The sequence below is a fragment of the Vipera berus genome, assembly GCF_964194415.1.
Source record: "Vipera berus genome assembly, chromosome: 5".
Lineage (NCBI taxonomy): Eukaryota > Metazoa > Chordata > Lepidosauria > Squamata > Viperidae > Vipera > Vipera berus.
This window is the reverse complement of record NC_138207.1, coordinates 23,173,150-23,193,449: the sequence shown is the minus strand read 5'-3', so window position 1 is coordinate 23,193,449 and position 20,300 is coordinate 23,173,150. Positions and strand designations below refer to the sequence as shown.

At 42.2% G+C, this 20,300-nt stretch overlaps 1 protein-coding gene across 1 annotated transcript; it reads right to left on the bottom strand.

The window, feature by feature from the left end:
- Positions 1–124: 124 nt before the first annotated feature.
- On the bottom strand, positions 125–20,004 carry LOC308668397 (ovocalyxin-32-like). Its single transcript, XM_081328274.1, has 6 exons — positions 19,700–20,004; positions 11,137–11,199; positions 8,274–8,412; positions 6,641–6,762; positions 2,261–2,320; positions 125–713 (listed from the first exon to the last, which is right to left on the bottom strand). The coding sequence occupies exons 1-6, from the start codon at positions 19,931–19,933 to the stop codon at positions 570–572; spliced, it is 762 nt and encodes a 253-aa protein (XP_081184400.1). The 5' UTR covers positions 19,934–20,004; the 3' UTR covers positions 125–569.
- Positions 20,005–20,300: the final 296 nt, after the last annotated feature.

Sequence of the window (20,300 nt, the reverse complement as noted above, 5' to 3'; positions counted from 1 at the left end):
TTGGACTTGTATATCTCAGAAAAAGTTGAAGTAATCAATCTTCATTTTCTACCCTGTTTAAACATCCTTATATAAAACATTGAAAGGAAATTTTGAAATATTGTAGTTCAACTGGTACAACATGAAGTGACACAGATGAAATGTAATTTTGCCCGTTTATTGAAGATAAGTTAAATTTCAACATCCAATATTTTCCAAAATGTAAAAATATTTTATCAAATATTTATTTAAAATGGCAGTTTTTAAAATTTCAAAAGATCTTTGTTCATACATATTTTTAAAAATGCCTTATAGTGAGTTACTTCTAATACCAAAAACTTAGTGACACATCAGCAGTTTTTCCACATACGGTAATAAAAATATCTGTAAAAATGGATATTTCTATGAAATTAACCAGCAAAGAGTTATTTATGATAGATCAGAAGTGACTAGTGCAAAGCTTCCAGACAGATTGCATTGATTTAGATAGAAGATTCCCAATACTGAATTTGGAATATTAACAAAAGATGTGCTATACCTTTGTAAAAATGTTTACAACTGCATTAAATGGAAGGATTTTCCCTCCCTACTTAAAAGTTACTTTTGAGGAAATAATCAGAAGAACCTGATTCTTCCCCAGAGCCAGATGCAGAAGTGTCTTCTGACATGCACTCATATTTCACTTTTATTGGCTGCTCCAGGTTCCAGGTAATATGCACATGACAAGAAAGATTCTGTAAAAATAATAAATGACAGGAGTAAGTCTGCTTGGAATAAATCCACTGATTCCAGTAGCATTTCAGAGTGGCTATAGTCCTAAACCTAATTCCTTGAGTATGAACCTTACTGCATTTAGCAGGATTTTGTTTTAGAATAAGCATATATAAAATTATCAAATAAACTATTTTTATACATTTCTTCACTGATTTCAATAAACATCAATTTTCCTACAGTGGGAACAGGTCGAGAGACGATGCCATAGCTACTGCTTTACACTCTGTAGCAAGTCATCTTGAGAAACCTGGAAGCTATGTCAGCATGCTTTTTGTTGATTATAGCTCGGCTTTCAACACCATTTTGCCGAGCACTCATCGAGAAGCTGACTGACTTGAAATTTCCCCCCTCCATTTGTGATTGGATTCAAGACTTTCTCAGGGACTAGTTACAAACAGTGAGGGTCGGGTCTGCTTTGTCCACCCCCCTGAAGCTTTGCACCGGCTTGCCATAGGGCTGTGTGCTTAGCCCCTACCTGTACTCTTTGTACACATATGACTGTGTATCATCTGACCCATCTACTGCGATAATTAAGTTCGCAGATGATACTACCGTGGTAGGTCTTATTACAGGTGGGGATGAGACAGCATACAGGGCGGGGGTACAAAAACTATCCATATGGTGTTGTAACAACAACTTGCACCTGAGCATCGGCAAGACGAAAGAGATGGAGGAAAAAGGAGGAACCTGCTCCACTTTACATTGGGGGGGGGCTGTGTGGAGAGAGTTTCCTCCTTTAAATTTCTGGGAGTCTACCTCTGCGAAGATCTTACCTGGAAAGTTAATAAAACCCAGGTGGCCAGAAAGGCCCAACAGAGACTTCACTTTCTCAGGGTCTTGCGGAAGAACAGGTAGAACAACAGCTAATGACCCTCTTTTACCGGTCTACTAAAGAGAGCGTCCTCTCGTATGGTATTGTGGTTTGGTATGCTGGTCTGACAGCCACGGATAGGAAAGCATTACAGAGGGTGGTGAGCACAGCACAAGACATTGTGGGCTGTCCCCTGACACCACTGGATGACACCGCCAGGGCTCGCTGCCTTGGAAGAGTGAGGAAAATTCTCAGGGAAGACTCACACCCTGGACGGTACCTCTTTACTCTCCTACCATTGGGTAGGAGATATACTGTGGGAGTATAGCCAGCCGTACCAACAGGCTGAAGAACAGCTTTTATCCACGGGCTATTAGGTTTTTGAACAGCATATAATTTTATAAACTTTATGCATGATTGACTTGCGAGGCCGGTGTGTTGTGCAATTAGCTAACATGGTGAAATAAGATGGAGGGTTTGTGTCACTGTAAGTTGGGGGTGGGGGCACGAAGGGAGGCTCAGCCAATCTCAATGTATACATGGTTGTACTCTGACAATAAAGGTTCATTCATTCATAATGTTCTTACAAAATGGATTGGAATGATTATTATAGGGTCACTGGACTTAATTCACCTAGTGAAACAATACTGCTAAAATAAAAAGCTCACTTATTTTATAAAAATGAAGCTTCCATACCTTTGAGACATCACTATCAATCAAAATGGTGTAGTCAAATTCAAGTGTGTTGTCACGTACCTGGGCAGGAAGGGGAAAAAAAAGTTGGAATAAAGAAGGTTGGAGAAAATAATTATATTTAAAGAGCATCTTGTTAGCATTCGGGTACTGTGTGCATGCTGAGATCAATATTGTATTGAGTGTGCAGAAATGGCTTATGCTCTTTGGATGTTTCCTGACATTTTAGTAAAACCATCTTTCTTTACAATATCCCATACCACTAAGTTGTACTCCAAAAGTTCTCCCAAACCATCCAAAGTGGGCTGTGGTTTGGTAGTACTTGAACCCTGGAATGTTTTGGTTTTTCCAGTTTGGGGCCAGAACAAAATCCAGAGTGTCAAGGGGCAAGTAGGGCTGGTAACTTTCCTCTTTTTCCACAGGCTCTGTGAACTTGATCAGCATTATCTTCATGTCTTTTTAGTTCTGTCTCTATGTTGTGCTTCAAACTACAAACATTGGCAGCTAAGAAAGGTTGCCCTGGAGAGCTTGGGGAATATGTAGGGGTATGGCATGCTATGCTTGAAGCCAAGGAAGTTAACAGTAGCTATCTAACTGGCCCATCACCAGCTCACAAAACTTCCCAGTGTCTTCTTTTCCTTTCCTTACCTTACCTCCTGCTCACTGTCAATGTCCTTGGCTTTCTCTACTCTATAAAATATGTGTTTCATAGAACATAGAGTCATCGGCCTAGAATGGACCTCAGAAATCTTCTATTCCAACTCCCTGCTCAAGGCAGGAGACCTTATACCCTCCTGGTCACATGGTTGTCCAATCTATTCTTGAAACTCTTGGTGTTAAATCTGAACCAAGTCAGAGATTAAAATTATGGAGCCATTGTACTTAATAGGCCACCAGTGTCTTAGAAAGTGAACTTCTAATATCTGACTAGGTCTTAGTCTCATACAACGTATTATACACATTTTTCCTTTAGGCATTTATTTAACAGGGGCTCTCCCTGAAACACACTGAACCCAAAACTAAACATAACGGTTCAGCTTAAACATGGTAGGCTTTTTTTTTTCCTTCCAAGATGGCGCCTTGCTTGGCTGCGGCTGCTTCGGCTCTCAAAAGTGTGGGGGTTAGTGAGGGAAAAGAACGATCTGGACTAAATTACTTTTGGGAAATAGGGACAACTAAGCAGAGTTGGACTGCTAAACTTCCATATGAATGTCAAACCACACTGGAGTTGAAGAAATTCAGCGTGAAAGGAACGGTGGAGAAAACTGTTCAGGAGAGCCTGCATGGCCTCGGATTACTTTGGAGGAGTAAGACGTGAGAGATCAGCTGCGTTGTCTGGAGGAGCGGAGAGGAAGAAAGGAAATTGCTGGATGTGGAAAAAGCAGCCTGCTCAGGGTTTTGAGCAGCTCAGCATTTCAGGCTGCAGAGGCAGAGGGGAGGAGCAGCCATTTCAGCTGGGAAGTTTCCCTCCGTTGCTGACCATCCTTGTAAGAAGAAGTGGTGTGACCGTAAAAGGAAGCATGGCAAGAATGGAGGCCTAACATCTAGGCTAAAAGCTAGCCCTTACAGAGTGTTTCTTCCATCTATTTTGTTTGCAAATGCTTGCTCCTTAGAACCAAAAATGGATTACTTGAGGCTGGATTTAACAACAAACCAGGAGGTGAGAAATTGCTGTGTCATCATTGCAACAGAAACTTGGTTAAAGCCCTCTGTGCCAGATAGTGCTGTTAGCTTGATGGGATTTTCAACATTTCGGCTGGACAGGAGTTTTAGTGGCAAATCCTGGGGAGGGGGTGTCTGTTTTTATATAAATGACAGATGGTGTAATAAGGCCAAGGTGGTTTCAAGTCTGTGCTCCCCAGATGTGGAGCTTCTGACCATCAAATGGAGACCCTTCTATCTGCCCAGAGAATTCTGTTACCATTATCACAGCTCGCTGTCATACCATCAGTGACTTACAAACTACTCACCCAGAGGGTACATTTATTGCAGTGGGAGACTTTTAACCAAGTGGATTTGAAAGCTACCCTGCCACATTTCCATCAATATGTGGACTTTGCAACCAGAGGGGACAATACACTGGATCTTGCTTATTCCAACATCAAGAAGGCTTTCAAAGCTATCCCCCGCCCTCACCTGCACTCCTCTGACCATCTCTCAGTGCTGCTTATTCCAGCATATAGTCAGAGTGAAACCTACAGTAAAGGAGGTGAGGGTTTGGACAGAAGGAGCTATAGAAGCAATACAAGACTGCTTTGAGTGCACAGATTGGGGCATGTTTAAGGAAGCAGCTACTGATAACCAACATACAAATGTTGAGGAGTCTGCATCAATGATGTCTGTGTCCTGAAAAGCATTGTAGTAAGGGCGAATGATAAACCATGGATGACTTATGAGGTCCGCAAGATGCTGAAAGCACAGGATGTGGCTTTTAAATCTGGCGACATGCGGACACTTAGAACAGCCAGAGCAAATCTGAAAAGTGCCATAAAAGGTGCAAAGCAAGCCCATTGCCAGAAAATTCAGAACTTTTTTCAAGACCCTACAAACACAAGGCATATGTGGAAAGAAATCCAGACCATTACGGATTACAAGGTGAATCCACCGAGATGCAAGGATGACACAGACTTCCTAAACAAACTGAATGCATTTTTTGGTAGATTTGAGACATCAAATAGCACTCCTAGGAAACCTGTGCCCCATCCTGATGAGCAAGTGCTAAGCTTTGAAGTCACCTCTGTCTGGAAAACACTGAAGTTAACATTCGGAAAGCAGCAGGCCCAGATAACATCCCTGGACGTGTCCTTAGAGATTGTGCAGATGAACTGGCTTGTTCTCACAGATATTTTCAATCTCTCATTGCGGCAGGCAGTGGTCCCATCATGTTTTAAGACAGCCATCATCTTGCCAGTGTTAAAAAAGTCCACAATTACAAGGCCTCAATGATTATTGTCCGGTTGCACTGACATCCACCATTATGAAATGCTTTGAGAAGCTGATAAAGGACTTTATTGTATCTAGCCTCCCGCCAGCATTTGACCCGCTTCAGTTTGCCTACCGACCAAATCGCTCTATGGAGGATGCTATCTCTTCCGTTCTCCATCTGAGCTTGAAGCACTTAGAGGAAAGAAATACTCATGTGTTTGTTGACTTCAGTTCAGCGTTTAACACAATCATTCCCCAGCATCTAGTAGACAAACTGGGCCTTTTAGGCTTAAACACCCCTTTGTGCAACTGGATTCTTGATTTTCTTACCAACAGGCCCCAATATGTGCGAGTTGGAACAAATACCTCTAATACCATTTTCTTGAGCACAAGTTCTCCTCAGGGCTGCATCCTAAGTCCGCTGCTGTTCACCCTGTTGACCCATGACTGTTGCGCTAGGTTTGCCACCAACCATATTGTGAAGTTTGCAGATGATACAACAGTAGTGGGCCTTATTCATGATGACAATGTGAAAGCTTACCTCAAGGAAGTTGAGGGGCTGGTGAACTGGTAAAAGGAAAACAGCCTAGTTTTAAATACCGGAAAAACCAAAAAGATCATTGTCGATTTCAGAAAAGGCAGGCACAGCCACACTTCTCTGTGCATTAATGATTCACCTGTGGAGATGGTTACCAGCATCAAATTCTTGGGTGTGCAGCTAACGAGTAGGCTGCTTTGGTCGCTCAACAGTGAGAAACTGGTGAAGCAGGCACAGCAGCGCCTGCACTTTCTGCGTCGCATGAGAAAAGCTCAACTTCCTTCCCCTGTTCTGACCGCTTTCTACAGGGGGACGATCGAGAGCATCCTGTCATACAGCATCACAGTCTGGTTTGGAAGCATCACTGCTTCAAACAGGAAGGCGGTGCAGAGAGTGGTGAGGATGGCCAAAAAGATCATTGGCAGCTCCCTCCCTTCCATCCAGGACATAGCACAGAAGTGTTGCTTGAGCAGGGTCTGTAAGATTATCTGGGACACTACTCATCCTCTTCACAACCTGTTTTCCTTGTTACCTTCTGGGAGGAGGCTTCGTGGTATCCAAAGCAGAACATCCAGATTCAGCCATAGTTTCATTCCATACAGCATTAACCTTGTGAACTCTCAAGCTTTCTCCTTCCGTTATATATTCAAGTTGGACAGTATTTAATATTTTATTGTTATGTATATGTAGGGGTGTGGGTCTATACACATGTTGTATATAGTATGTTTAAATGTGTGTTATGTATGTGTTTCACTTTGAGAGCAGGCAACTAAATTTCACTTTTTGATGTGTGCCGTTGTGCCCACAGTAAAAAATGACAATATAGATTATCTCTTATCTAAAATGGATTGTTGTTCAGTGCAACTACTGATTAATTTCATAGGCCTGTGGTTTTATGTATAGCTTTTCTTGTCACTTACCCATTTCTTTGCATCTTTGATTTCCCTCATGACATAACCCACATTTTCAGTTGATTCCTTCCATGCAATGTAACTGCTGCCAATGTTGGCGAAATATTTTAATTCATCTGCTGATGATGTGGCTGCAGGAGATGAGAGGAACAAAACGGAGAGAAAGGAATAAAGGAAGTAATATTACTATAAGGAGGCCCACCTTATTAGGAGGCGAGCTACATTTGAGGGGCTTGTCACCTGTATCTTGCAAGCTCAAGATTGTCTCACGCAGAGTCAAAAGATAATTTTATCAGCAAATATTATTATATTTTATTAAGAGGCAGAGATGCTGCAAATGAGTTGCAAACACCCACTCACCTCTTGGATGAAGTTGGAGATACATCTTGGTTAGCATTTATATCATCTCCAATAAGTGTCACCTTTGCAAAACTCCAATGGAAAAGTGTGATTTACAAAACAAAGTCAGAACTGTTCATTATTTGGGAACAGAGTCAAAGTACTATACACATGGATGTGGTTGCATCAGTATATATGTGTGTTGTTTTTAAAAGGCTAGAATGCTAATCAAATTAATAATCCAGTACAGGGAATGCCTGACTTACAACCAGTCACTTATTGACTGTTCTGTCTTACGACAGACCCTCCCCAAAAGGTACTTATGACCCAGGCCCAAAGTTACGTTTATTGCAGCATCGTGTGGTTGTTCACCTTTATGACCAACTGCAGAGATGCAGCATGCCTCTTTGCTTATTTCACTCCCCCATCCTGGCCAGCCGGGTCCCTAAAAGCATTACGCATGTTTTGCCACCCCGTTGGTACTGGTCCCCATCTCCTATCACTGATCACTCAGCTTTTGAAGATCTCCAAAGCTAAGAGGAAGACAGGCCACTCCATTGCTCAGCCACATGGCACAATCCCACAAGTGATGTGTTTTTCTGAGTGAGGCTGGCAAAGCTAAGGCTAGCTTTAGTGAAGGAAACCAAGAGCTTCACCAGCACTATTTTTCACTCAGAAAAAAATGATTGCTTGTGGGATTGTGCCACACGGCCCGATCTTCTGAGCTCTGGAGACCTTCAAAAAGTAACAGTGATTGGTGACAGCTGACGGGGAGGAGGCCCAAATGGTTGTAAGGACCCCAAGGGGTGGGAAGTGAAGCAGGGAGTACATCAAAGGGCAGGGAATGGGCTTGGGAAACCACAGGCAGGTGGGCTTGTGCCAGAATTAGGCTTCCCAGAGTCTTCCCCACCTGAGTCACCCCAGGTTCAAGGGGGGGGTGTTGTTAAGTGAGACACTTCACTTAACGGCCTTCCTGACTTTCAACCATAATGGACAAGTTCCATAACTGAAGGACTACCTGTAGTCAGCTTTTGGATATTTACATCTGCCAGATCAACACTGAAAGTAAGGGAGCATCTTAGATCGAGAACCTGTTGCCTGGTTTTAGTAAATTAAAGATATAACATGCTAATTTTGGTTAGTTTTAATCTCACAAAAATTTTTACAGCTTAGCGCATTCTGTAAAATCAGATCATTTGGTCAATTCATTGCTTAATGTATTGTGTGAATCTAGAAATTGATTAATTAGGGGAGAAGCATGCAGTCCTGAGTGCTTATGAAAAATTCCCTGCCCAGGATGTACCTTGAAGTTTTTTATATAGGCTGTAGTCCTCCTCCTTGATTTGATCTCTATCTTTGTTGTCTGTGCAACTGATTTCAATCACTGGCTTAGATGTTTTCTTCCGGTAGAGTATAGTTGCACTGCATTTCCCTAGGTTTTGCTTTAAAACAAACAAAAAAAAAGTGGGGTTATTTTCTTCCAAACTTCCTTGCTATGTTCTCCTTCTGTCCAGATCCAGCAGCAGATTGTGAAAAAGACAAAAAGCAGTCCTCAGGGCAAAGACAAGGTACAAGGCAAAAGGCAGATCTCAAGGCTAGGCAAAGCAAAAGGCAGAAGGCAGCCCTCAAGGCAAGGCAAGGCAAGGCAAAAGGCACAAATCAAAGCTGGGGGAGTGTAAGCCAAAACAATTGTTCCTGGCATAGACTAACTCCCCATGGCTTCTCTTTAAGTCACTCTACTCCAGGTGTTCCTTGTAAGGAAGAGTGGGGCAACCTTTTCCTGAGTAGTCTTGCACCCTTCTTAGCTTGCCTACACTACATTCTCTGTGTCCTTGGATCCAGTGGGGAAGGCATTGGGGATTCAGAGGGATCTGCTGCCTATCAGCACCTCTGCCTGTCAGCAGCCAATCCTCCCCTGTGTCTGTGAAGGCAGGCAGCTCTCCGTCTGATTGACCACCTCCCCCAATGCCTGAGGGTCCTGGGACAGCAGCATCCTCAGCCCCTGGCCTCTCCAGACATGGCAAGAGAGTCGTGCCATCTCTGTCAGATGGTCCTGATTCTTCTTCCTCCTCCTCCTCCTCCTCCTCCTCCTCCTCCTCCTCCTCCTCCTCCTCCTCCTCCTCCTCCCCTTCCTCTTCTGAACCGGGCTCTGATGAGACCAGGACACTCTGCTATAGGTATAGAAGCTCCTGCCAGAGTAACCAGGGTTCTATTTGCACTACTTCTTCCAAAAAGATGCCAAAAGATGGAGGGAAATTCAAGCATAATGTAGTAAGAAAAATGTAGCTTTGTCAGAGATAGATACATGGAAAGGAAGGTAAGCTTTCATGGAATTAAATCATACAACTTCTCCACTCGCTATCCCATATTTCAGGGCAGCAAATATTGCTACAACAGTATCCCCACAGTCATTTAATGGAGGCATCTAACTAGGAATCAATCACTGCCGCTTGGACAGGCATGGACTGCACTCTTCTGATCAGCAGTGGCACAGAATGTGGGTAAGGATGTCTTCTGCCCCTTGGATTGGGAGTGGAAGGGGGCAATATGAAGTGATTCCATGGTCTTTATCTATCTCACAGCTCCCGCTTTGCTGGGTGTCTCGGGGCCCAGCGGAGTGCCCTTGGCTGACCAAATGATTCACCGGAGGTCCTGCCTTAGTGTCTACAGACTATGGGAGTCTGGATGGGAAATGACAGGTTCAGCTTAATCCTAGCAAGACTGTGGATATTAAAGTCCCAAGCAGCCAAGGATTTGCCATCTCTTGTTCTGGATGAGGTTCTACTGCCCTAAGCTAGAACTGATGCACATTCTGGGTATCCTCCTGGACTGGCAGCTCCCATTCAAGGACTAGCTGGCAGCCATGGCCAGGAAGGTTTTTGCACAACTTCATCTTATATTTTCTTTCCTAGCCTCAGAGTTTCTGCTCAAAATCATCTCTCAAGTGGATGACTTCAATGCACTCCACATGGCGCTGCTGCAGTTAGTGCAGATGCTTTGATGTTGACAACTATGAAAATGCCTCTGGGTGAACATGTTAAAGCTCTGCTCTGTGAGCTACATTGCTTTTTTCTTGTTCCATATGTGCCGGTTGTCATAAACAAAGCCTTTCGTGGTACAGAGTTAGGTTATCTCCCCCACTTGTTTCTTCCTACCCAATTAGATCCAACAGAAAAAGCATTCTGCAGGTCCTGTCACTGAAGAACGTCAACCTTTGGGATTCTATCATGTGGAACGCCATTCCTCCCAAGATTAGATTTCCTCAACCTTGTCAGATTTTCACACGGCCCTTAAGACATAGTTATATTCCCAAACATGGGATTGGAGTGGGGGTGGGGGTGGGAAACTTGGGTTGTACTATACTGTTTAGATTTAGTTTCTCAGCTGCTGCATGTATTGTTGTGCTTTATTTATCAAGCTTGTATGTCACCCATCTCACCAGAGGCAACTCTAGGCAGCTTACAGACGTTGGATAAAATGCAAAATAAAACAATAAATAAAGATCTTAAATTTAAAAATCGAATTAAAATCAAACTAAGCAGTATGGAGAGGGAGGGCACAAAGTGCGCACAGAGAGGAGATGGGGTGTTCTCTACTCCATTAGCCACCTCCAACATGCCACATCCCTATTAGGGCCACAGGCCAATTGGCAGAACAAGGTCTTCAGGCCCTTTCGGAAGGCCAAAAGGGTGTCAGCAAATCTCACCCAGGAGGCAAGATGTTGCAGAGGGCAAAAGCCACAGCAGAAAAGGCTCTTCTTCTGGATCCTGCCAGCTGAAATTCCATGGATGAAGGGGTCTGCAGCATGTCCCTTCTGCCAACATGAGTGGGGCAGGCTAATCCCACTGGGATGAGGCGATTTCTCAGATAGCCTGGACCCATGTCCTAAAGGGCTTTTTAAAGCCCATGTTTTGCATTGTTTTTATATACTGTAAGCTGCCCAGAGTTGCTATATGAGATGTGTGGCTATGTAAATCGGATGGATGGATAGATGGATGGATGGATATTGCTCAGCTATACAATAAGGAGCCACTCTATCCAAGCACTCAATGGCATTTGCTAAGATATGATACTGAACAAAGCAGATATCATAGCTGGTTTTTGGTACATTGATGCCAGAAAAAAAATTCTATTGCAGAAATAGCTAAGGAGAGCAATCCACTTACCCCAGTTTGAATGTGTTTTGTATAAAAGCGCACAGAGTACTGATGTCCAACTCCTGGGATATTCTGCAAGACATATAAAGTAGAGTTACACTTCACATATGTGTGGCACACACAGCACAAACACCCTTTAAAGTGGCAGATCATTAAAAAAAAACCTATATAGGATCTATGCTATACTCCTGTTGGGTATGGCTTTTCTATCATTTCAGGAATCTTAGCAAAACTGTATGTTGTTGCCCTCTGGAATCAGCTCCCTGTTGAGCTCTGGATGGCTCCCGACCTTCGCTCTTTCCGCCACGACCTGAAGACTTGGCTATTTGAACTTGCCAGCCTGGACTGAGGGACTGGGTTTTTAGATTTTAAATTTTACATTTTAGAACATGTTTTATTGTTTAGGGCTACTTGGTTTAATTTATTTTAATTTTTGTATATTATGTGTTGTATATAGTGTTTTAATTGCCCTGTACACCGCCCTGAGTCTTTCGGGAGAGGGGCGGTATATAAATCCTAATAATAATAATAATAATAATAATAATAATAATAATAATAATAATAATAATAATAATAATAATAATAACAACAACAACAACAACAACAACAACAATAACAACAATAATAATAATATGAGTCTTTTGTGTTCTGTGCCTGTCATTCTAAGAAAAAAAGATATTTCAGTATTCTCAAACAGGTCCTGCATTAATTTTGTAATAAAATTAGAATGATGAATAGCTAATGTAAGCATTTTGTTGTTGTTGTTAGTTGCAAAGTCATGTCCGACCCATCGCAACCCCATGGACAACGTTCCTCCAGGCCTTCCTGTCCTCTACCATCTTCTGGAGTCCATTTAGGCTCATGCCTACTGCTTCAGTGAATCCATCCAGCCACCTTATTCTCTGTTGACCCCTTCTTCTCTTGCCCTCAACCTTTCCCAGCATTAGGCTCTTCTCCAGTGAGTCCTTTCTTCTCATTAGGTGGCCAAAGTATTTGAGTTTCAACTTCAGGATCTGGCCTTCTAAAGAGCAGTCAGGGTTGATCTCCTCTAGGACTGACCGGTTTGATCTCTAAATCTATGTAATGAAGATCCATCATGTATTTGTTCCCTACCAGTTTTACCTTCTGAAAAATTCCTGGAACTTTGTATTCAAGGAAGTGATCTCATTTTTACAGACTTGTGTAATACTTAGGGTTGCTTCAGCATTACAGTACAGATAGTCCTTGACTTACCACCACAACTGGACCCAATTTCTGGCCATATGTCATTATGGTCATAAGTCAAACATCCATGTGACCAGATCTGATTTTATGTCATTTTTTGTGGTAGTTCTTAAGTGAATGATGGCAGTCATAAATGCAAAGCTGTTCTTCTGAATGGCCTTTTTTTGCCAGAAACAAGAAAAAAACACAGCAAATTGCCGTCAATTCCAGTCACGTGACTGTGGGATTGGGTTGTAAAGATGAACTAGATGCCAAATATCCAAGTACAGTCATGTACATTTGAGTACTTGGGGGCTCTTTGTGTGGCATGACATTTTAGGACTCCAGATTGATGGAGGCAATATGCTGACACTGTAAAACCAAACAGAGTGCTGTAAAGCAGGGATCCTCAACCTTGGCCACTTTAAGACTTGTGGACTTCTGTCCACAAGTCTTAAAGTGGCCAAGGTTGAGGACCCCTGCTCTAAAGCACTATAGGGTGCTATATAAGTCTAGGTGCTATTGCTATTGCTTTCTTGGAGACATACATCTGGAAGAAAGTAGTCAAGTGACTGAATCTACCTCCTTTACTCAGTGCAGGAAGCCAGAGTGTGGCTGTCTAGCAATCTTGAGCATGTAGAAGGAAAGCCTATGACTATCTCAATCCCACTGTCAAATTGCTCTGTCAGAAAGTTTTTTTCAAAGATTGCATCAGACCCTGCTTTCCTGTAACTTAAAACCACTCTTCTATGCCCTGTACTCTGGAACTGAAGAACAGCCATCTATGGGTCAGCCTGTCAGATATCTGAGTATAATCCTGCCTCCCTTATGCTGAATTACAACAAGTGTCTATTTCAGAGCAATTTTGGAGTATTATCTCCAGCAAAGTATTCCCGGTACTGTCCTTACATGTTCTCTGGAGCCAGCCAAAGATGCGTTTATTCTCCTAGGCCTTTTAATAATGTTAATCTGACTGTGATCTTAAAACATTTTATTGCTGCTTTTCTTTTATGTTATTGTTCAAAACGCTGCTTTTATTTTGGATGGTGCATTTGATTTGTAACATCTTAATATTAATTGTTTTAACCTACTGTTTTAAATCACAAGTGCAATTTTTATTTAAAGAGTTTCTTTTTATGTGAAAGAGTATATAAACATTTTAAATAAACAGCCCTCCCTCAACTGTCTTTTCTCAAGGGTAAACCATTTCTTCAATCTCTGTTCAGATGGTTTATATTCTTGTGCCCTAATCATCTTCAGTACTCTTTTCCTAATCTGATCCAAATTTCCCTGAATTCTTCCTAAAGTGCAGTACTAAATCTGGGCATGGTATTTCACATATCATGATGACCAAAGCAGAATTATTACTTCTCGTTATTAAACTTCAGTTAACATAGCGTAAAATTGAAAATAATGAGGAGTGGGCTCAAGATTGATCACTGCAATATTTCATTTATTGAAATGAAAATGGTATTTGTCAAATATTCAGTCCTGCCTTTTCATACAGCTAATCACAATTTTAGGCTCCCCCCCCCCCGCTTTTATGTGACAGTCCTGTCATGTGCATTCCAAAACAGCACCCACAATTGCAAGAGCTGCTTTTGAAAATTAAAAATGTGAAGACACTCTCAAGTCAAGCTTATCTCCTGGTGATCACATCCATGAAGTTTTCCCGATGGCATCACTCCAAGCTTTCTTTTGTTTTGTTTTTCAACTTGTCAATCTCATCTAAGCCCTGGAACTTCTATATGGTTTCCTATCTAAGTATACTCAGATATGTCCCTGCTTAACTCCAGAGAAAAGTGAAGGAAACTGTTAGTGGCAGTTCAGTGGATTTGCCTTATGCAATCAGATTTCCTCACAGTGGAAACAATAAAGGGAAACCCTGCCCAGATTCAGCCCAAGAACAGTCATACAAGCAGCAGATTTAATCTATTGCAGCAAAATCAGTCCAAGGCCTTGAATCAAACATGAGCATATCTATGGCTGTCCTATGTTTGGCTTGCTGGGGCTGCAATGAGTGAAGAGGAATTGTCTTGGGCCGCATATAAAATATGTAATATAATTAATGTATATAAATATCGCTAACAATCACATAATGCTAAAAGTTTACGGTCTTGTGGGGTTTGTATCGAGGTGCTTCTGGGTTGAAAGAATTAGGCGATGACATCACCGTTGCCTGGGGGATGCCCAGTTGGGGGATGCTTTCATGTCCCTGGCAGGAGCTGGTGTGAAGGATGGGTGCTCACCCCATCCCATGACAGCACTCTGGTCTTGAACAAAGGCCTGCTGCATGTCAATCCAATCTCCTAACTACATGAGCTACTCTGCTCCTTGTTTGATTTCAGTAAATGCACCAAAATAAACCCTAATAGTAACCAAAAAACAACTTTTTTCAAACACATGAAATGAGCTGAATAGTATTGTGAAGAATATTTTGGAGAGATCAAAATTCTTTCGTGGTTAGCCAAGAAACATAAAATAATAAAGCAAGGCTCATGTCCACCAAGTTTTTCTAGGCCAAGCAAATATAAAAGATACAGAATTTTTATATTTCCCAACAATTTTTGCAGAACATGCATCAAAAAAGCAGCTGAAACTCAACAAGTGTCAGAATCCATTTATATCACATTCATAAATGTATGTTTAAAACATTATCCCCCCCATGGATTCTGCCATCTCCCGAGGAAGGAGGAGCGCATGTGGATTCAGCCTGCCTTAGGTTATTTCAAAGACCAAGGGAAATCTTTTGAACTGGGGGAACAAAAGGGAGGGTTAGAAAAGAAGGTGTCTGGCCTGTGTCTTCATTTAATTCCATAGAGGAAGAAGGCAATAACCATAAAGATTCGAAGTTCCTTTTTTCCCATGAAAGAGATGTGTGGGAACGGCCATTTTTTGGCCTCTCAACCTTCAGCTTTCCCAAATGTTTCTTATCGGCCTCTACGTGAATTACAGTGATGAGCACACTCTCCTGGTTCGCACAGGATGGCATGTGGGAGGTTTGGGAAACGCTATGATAAAGCTTTCACATATATCTTTTAGTATCTTGTTTTTGTAATGATCTCATAGGCACCTGAGTAGTTCTCACTATGTATCCTATTATCACTATGTATCCTATTTTTTGAGATTGATGGGGTTTATGTAATGTTGTATTTGGTATTCAGAAAGAGGAGGGGAATAAAAGTTCAGCGGGCAGTTGCTCAGGAGGTTTTTTGGTGAGACGAGGCTGCCTGGCTGGTTCAGAGCATCTCTATCGACCCGGGTCTGAATTATTTTCTCTACTGGATGACATGAAGTAAAATGATGGGGGCTGACCAAATGGGGTTGAGGGAAGGGGGGTTGAACCGGGAACCCTTTATAAAGTTTCAATTTGTAAAACAATACTAAGTCCTGTCTTGTATTTCCACAACCAACTATGTCCTAGTAAAAATTCCTTTTGGACTAGAACTGACTCCAAGAGTTTTTGTTTTCCTAAGACGTCGATTGGGGTGGGTCCAGACAACAAGTATTTTGAACGCATAAAACTGTGGTGCATTTACTTTTTTGTTTTAAATCAAGGAATGGCATTTTCCTCAGAAGAATAACTTCAGTGCACATTGCCTTCAAAAACAAACATCTGATGAGAAGGAAATTTTAACAAATATTCTTTTTCAGTTTTGGCCAGGCAGTAGGTTTGTTTTGTAAAACATTTCAGAGATTGCTTACTTTTATCTTTTCTTCTTCTGTAAACATAAGAGATAAAAACAAAATATCTCAAAGTCTTTGCTGCTTGCTTCAAAATGTTTCTAAAGAGAGTTTATATAATATTGTGTAGGTTATTGCAAAATAAAAAAGATACACAGGCAGAGATTACAACCTGAAAGTGATTTTAAGTGCAGCATTTCTTAACCACTCGGATAAGGTTGACACTTAGACTCTGATATTTTTATGAAGCTAGATATGAAGGATGGAGATATGACTAAAATTCACAATTATTTTTCTGATTATGGTCATATTGCATTAACCCATTAACCCACTTGGTTGGGGTTGGTATATTTTTGAATCCAAGCAACAGCAGTTTAAACCATGATTAAACAAACCATAGCTTAGCACTATGTGACAACCCATCTTTCCACCCTCCTACTTTCAAATTACAACATTTTTGGAAGATTTAATAAACACGGGACAGTTTACTTCATGCTGACATCACAATATCGCTTTACTATAGTTTGCTGAATAAAGACAAAGTATAAACTTAGATGACACTTTCATATGTGGTACTGATTTGCTGTCTCTTACTGGTAGGGATATATGTTTCTGGAATCCTAAGAAGGTAGAGTGTTGGTTTATTCTGCTTCTAGAAAAACCTTTTTTTCTGCACAGGATGGAGACATAATTACATTAAATACATTCCCAAACTAAGTTTAATTTTTCCCTGTGTTCCAACTATTGTTTAATCAGCAAAGAAGAAAAAAAAAGTGACTTACTGGCTGAAAGGCTAGTCACACTATTCAGCCTTCCCTTAACTAATTCCTTTTAGATCACTGTTTCTCAACCTCAGCAATTTTAAGATGTGTGGACTCTCAAAATTCCCTAGCCAGCATTTCTATTAGAATGTGTTAGGCCAACTGTGTTAATTAGATTACAACTCCTTTTGGCCAGGGTCGCTGGGAGTTCTGGAGTTCTAATGGGTGGAAAAAGTTCAAATAATGTGACCAACCAGGTATGAACCCAGGTTTAAGAACTAGGTGATCTAGCAGCTTTTAATAAGCTGTGGGAACTGGTCCTAAGGTGACTTGTCTAGAGATTGTGGTGACTCACCTAAAATCTATGGTAATGTCCACCCATTCAGGATTAAAATAAAATAAAGGATCCTTTATAGGTCAGTAGTATTACCAGTGCTTAGGAAGAGTGGAGTTCTCAGAGATGAAGCACAGAATGAAGGAAATGCCATCACATTGGGTTTATTGCTTCCAGCTCTATTCTATTTTATTCTATTCATGAAGGCTCATCCCATTATGGGCCAGTAAAGGATGCTGGCTGGTTTTGATTGTCCTAAGATTTTATCTGAGCCTCCAGACTGTTTGGTGTGGAGTCAGCAAAAAATAATCACCTCACCTGCCTTCTTACCTCTAATCTGCTGAAAGACAGATAGGACTAAGATTTTAAGATTAAATACCTTCAAGAAAAAGACTTCTCTTTTCCAGTTAAATTGGGGTGTGTATGTTATTTATAAGAGTATCAATGTAATTATTTTATTTAAATGTATTGGTCACCTAACTCTAGTGGGTTGTAGGTGGGATGCAAAATTAGGGAAAACACTTCAAAATAATATAGTTGTTAATATCACTCTACATGTTGATGGTAATTTATGCAGTAAATTATTGCAATCACTGCTGCTAGCATGTTTATTCTAATGTTTTGTTAACAATATTAGCCACTTAAAAGCCAAACATGGGGCTCAGATTTAAGCATGATTTTCATCCGGTGACAAAGTCTCTAAGTCTCACAAAGTACTCTTTTCTGCCTTAGCCACATTCATTTCTAAGCATATTGTTTGCAAAAGGGAGGTTAATGAAAGGACATCACAATGTTCTTCGTGTAAGAACTCCGTTATTTGAATAAGCAGATGTGCTACCCTCTCCCCGATCTCCATGCTTATTCTCCACTTACCATGTTGCCTAAGACTTGCAAATGAAAAGTCAAACAAGGACATTTAAGCCCCACAACTGATCAGTGGGTAGAATTCTTATCAAGGGCACTCTGCATTTTCTCAGTAGTGGATTCAGCAAGGCAGTCACCCCATGATTATCTTACATATTAAAATAAATTGGATTGGAAGAAGATAAACCTAATTTTAAAACTGAAGGAAGAAACAACCTGTGGTATGTTGAAGAGACTTTCTGGATAGCTGTAAATGCAGAGAATCTGCAAGCTCTAGTAATAAAAGTCAAGGAGCACAGTAAAAAAGTAAAAAAAAATTCTGAGCCAATGGCAACAGATAGCACAACCAGCCTTAGAATTGAAATGGAGATATCAAAGTGGTTGGTAGTTTCTGTCTTTTAGGATCAACCATCAACAGAAAAAGAACAAGAAATATTGTCAAGAAATATGCCACAGACTAACACTTGGTAAACCAGCCATAAAGCCTTGGAAAAGATGTCTAGATGCCATGATGTACCAAAACTTTACCTACAAAGATCAGAATCATGCAAGTGATGGTATTTTCTGTGACGCTCACAGATGCAAATGGAAGTCCATGTGGAAGCAAAAATTGGGACTTTGAAGATGAGTATTGGCCCTTTTGAACTTTGGTGTTGGAAGAAGATTCTTGAGAATACTTGGACAGCTAATAAAACAAATGGATTATCAGCCCAGAATTGTCATTAGAGGCATCAGTGACCTGGCTCACTTCAGAGACAATATGTGAAGATCTAGTTCTCTAGGAAAGGATTAAATGCTTGGAAGAGTGAAAAGAAAGACAACCAGCAACAATACAGCGCACTGTTGAAAAACCAGGTTAGGGACAGATCATCCTGGAGAAAATCTTCATCTGCATGGTAAGTAGGATTCAACACCAACTTGACCACACATAACCAATCACATAACTGGAAAACCCTTCTTCTTTAACAAGGAGCAAAGAATGAAGTCATTCTTCCTTCCTATTGGGTTGGTGTTGGGGGGGGGGGGCTTGCTGTCACTAGTTCAACCTCAGCCATACTCCCCAAAGTGATCTCCCCTTCCCAATCCTTAGTTCCTCAGGGCATCAGATTGTCAGATCTGTCTTCCCCAAAGAGAAGTTTATGCCAGGCTAGTCAGATGTGTTTTGTCTTTTTCAGGCAGTCAAACATTACACAGAATTCCACCAAAATTCCACCAAAATCGAGAAATCGAAGTTCGTTTGGGGGAGTGAGGAGGGAGAGAGGTTTAAAGAGACCAATTTTCCTAAGGAAATATACAGGACGTTGGTTGTTGAGGAAAGCTGGTAACTTTCTTTTCCTTGCAAATTCCTCGAAGCAGAAAACAGAACAACAGAACTGGAAGGGACCTTTTGAGGTCTTCTAGTCCAACCCCCTGCTCAAGCAGAACTGATCCCATTCCGGACAAAAGCCAGTCTTTAAGAGATGCCTGGAGGAAGGCCTGGAGGAACATTGTCCATAGGGTCGCGATGGGTCGGACACGACTTCGCAACTAACAACAACAAAGAGATGCCTAAGGCCCCTTTTCTCAGCCCCCTCTCGCAATTTTGGCGGGGTGGGGAGGGGGAGGGCTGTGCGTAAGGAAACTGGAGAGGGCCAGTGGGAAACACGTGCCGAGAGGATTTCCTTCCCCGCCGCCGTTAGCTCCAAGGCGGGATCTTGGACTCTTTTTTTTTTCCTCCCTTACCTACCCTGACCGAGGTCTTGTCGAGGAACACGACGCTCCGGAGATAGCTGGGCGAGCCCTGGTGGTAGTTGAGATAGTGGGTGGCCGTCTGGGCGACCCGCATAAACTGCGACGGGGAGACCTCGAACTTCGCCTGGGGAAGAAGCAGCAGCTGCTGCCCCGGGTCGCGGCCGGCGCTCGCTCGAGCCGAGCAGAACACGGGCAGCAGCAGGAGAACGACCGTCGCCATCCGAGACATCCTAGAGACGAGACCGGGTGAAGGGCAGGCGCGGAGCTGGACCGGCGCGGACGCCACCCAGATTAAAGTAGCGCCCCAGAGGCCCGGCCCCCTCCCTGGCCAGCCTCCAGCCCCGCCGAGGAGGCGCCCTTCTGGGCAGCGCCCCCTCCTTCCTCTCTCGGCCTTCGCTGTCCTTTCGCCGCTGTCTTACTTACCCCGAGCCAAACCGAGGGCGGCTCTCCACCCACGGGCGATCATCCCCATCTCTTCCCTCCCCCCCACCACCAGGAATGGAGAAGACCGGCTGTCCAGCAGACTTTCCCCGGCCAGATTGCTCTCCACACGTGTGCGATTTGTACATCCAGGGTTCTTCTTTGTAGCCCGGTAA

Excerpts from the sequence above, each read along its gene's own strand:
- LOC308668397 (XM_081328274.1), bottom strand. The coding sequence starts at position 19,933 with ATGTCTCGGATGGCGACGGTCGTTCTCCTGCTGCTGCCCGTGTTCTGC. Across the intron at positions 11,200-19,699 it reads TCGACAAGACCTCGGTCAGG|AATATCCCAGGAGTTGGACA; the intron begins GTAGGTAAGGGA and ends TATGTCTTGCAG. Across the intron at positions 2,321-6,640 it reads TCAAAGATGCAAAGAAATGG|GTACGTGACAACACACTTGA; the intron begins GTAAGTGACAAG and ends CTTCCTGCCCAG.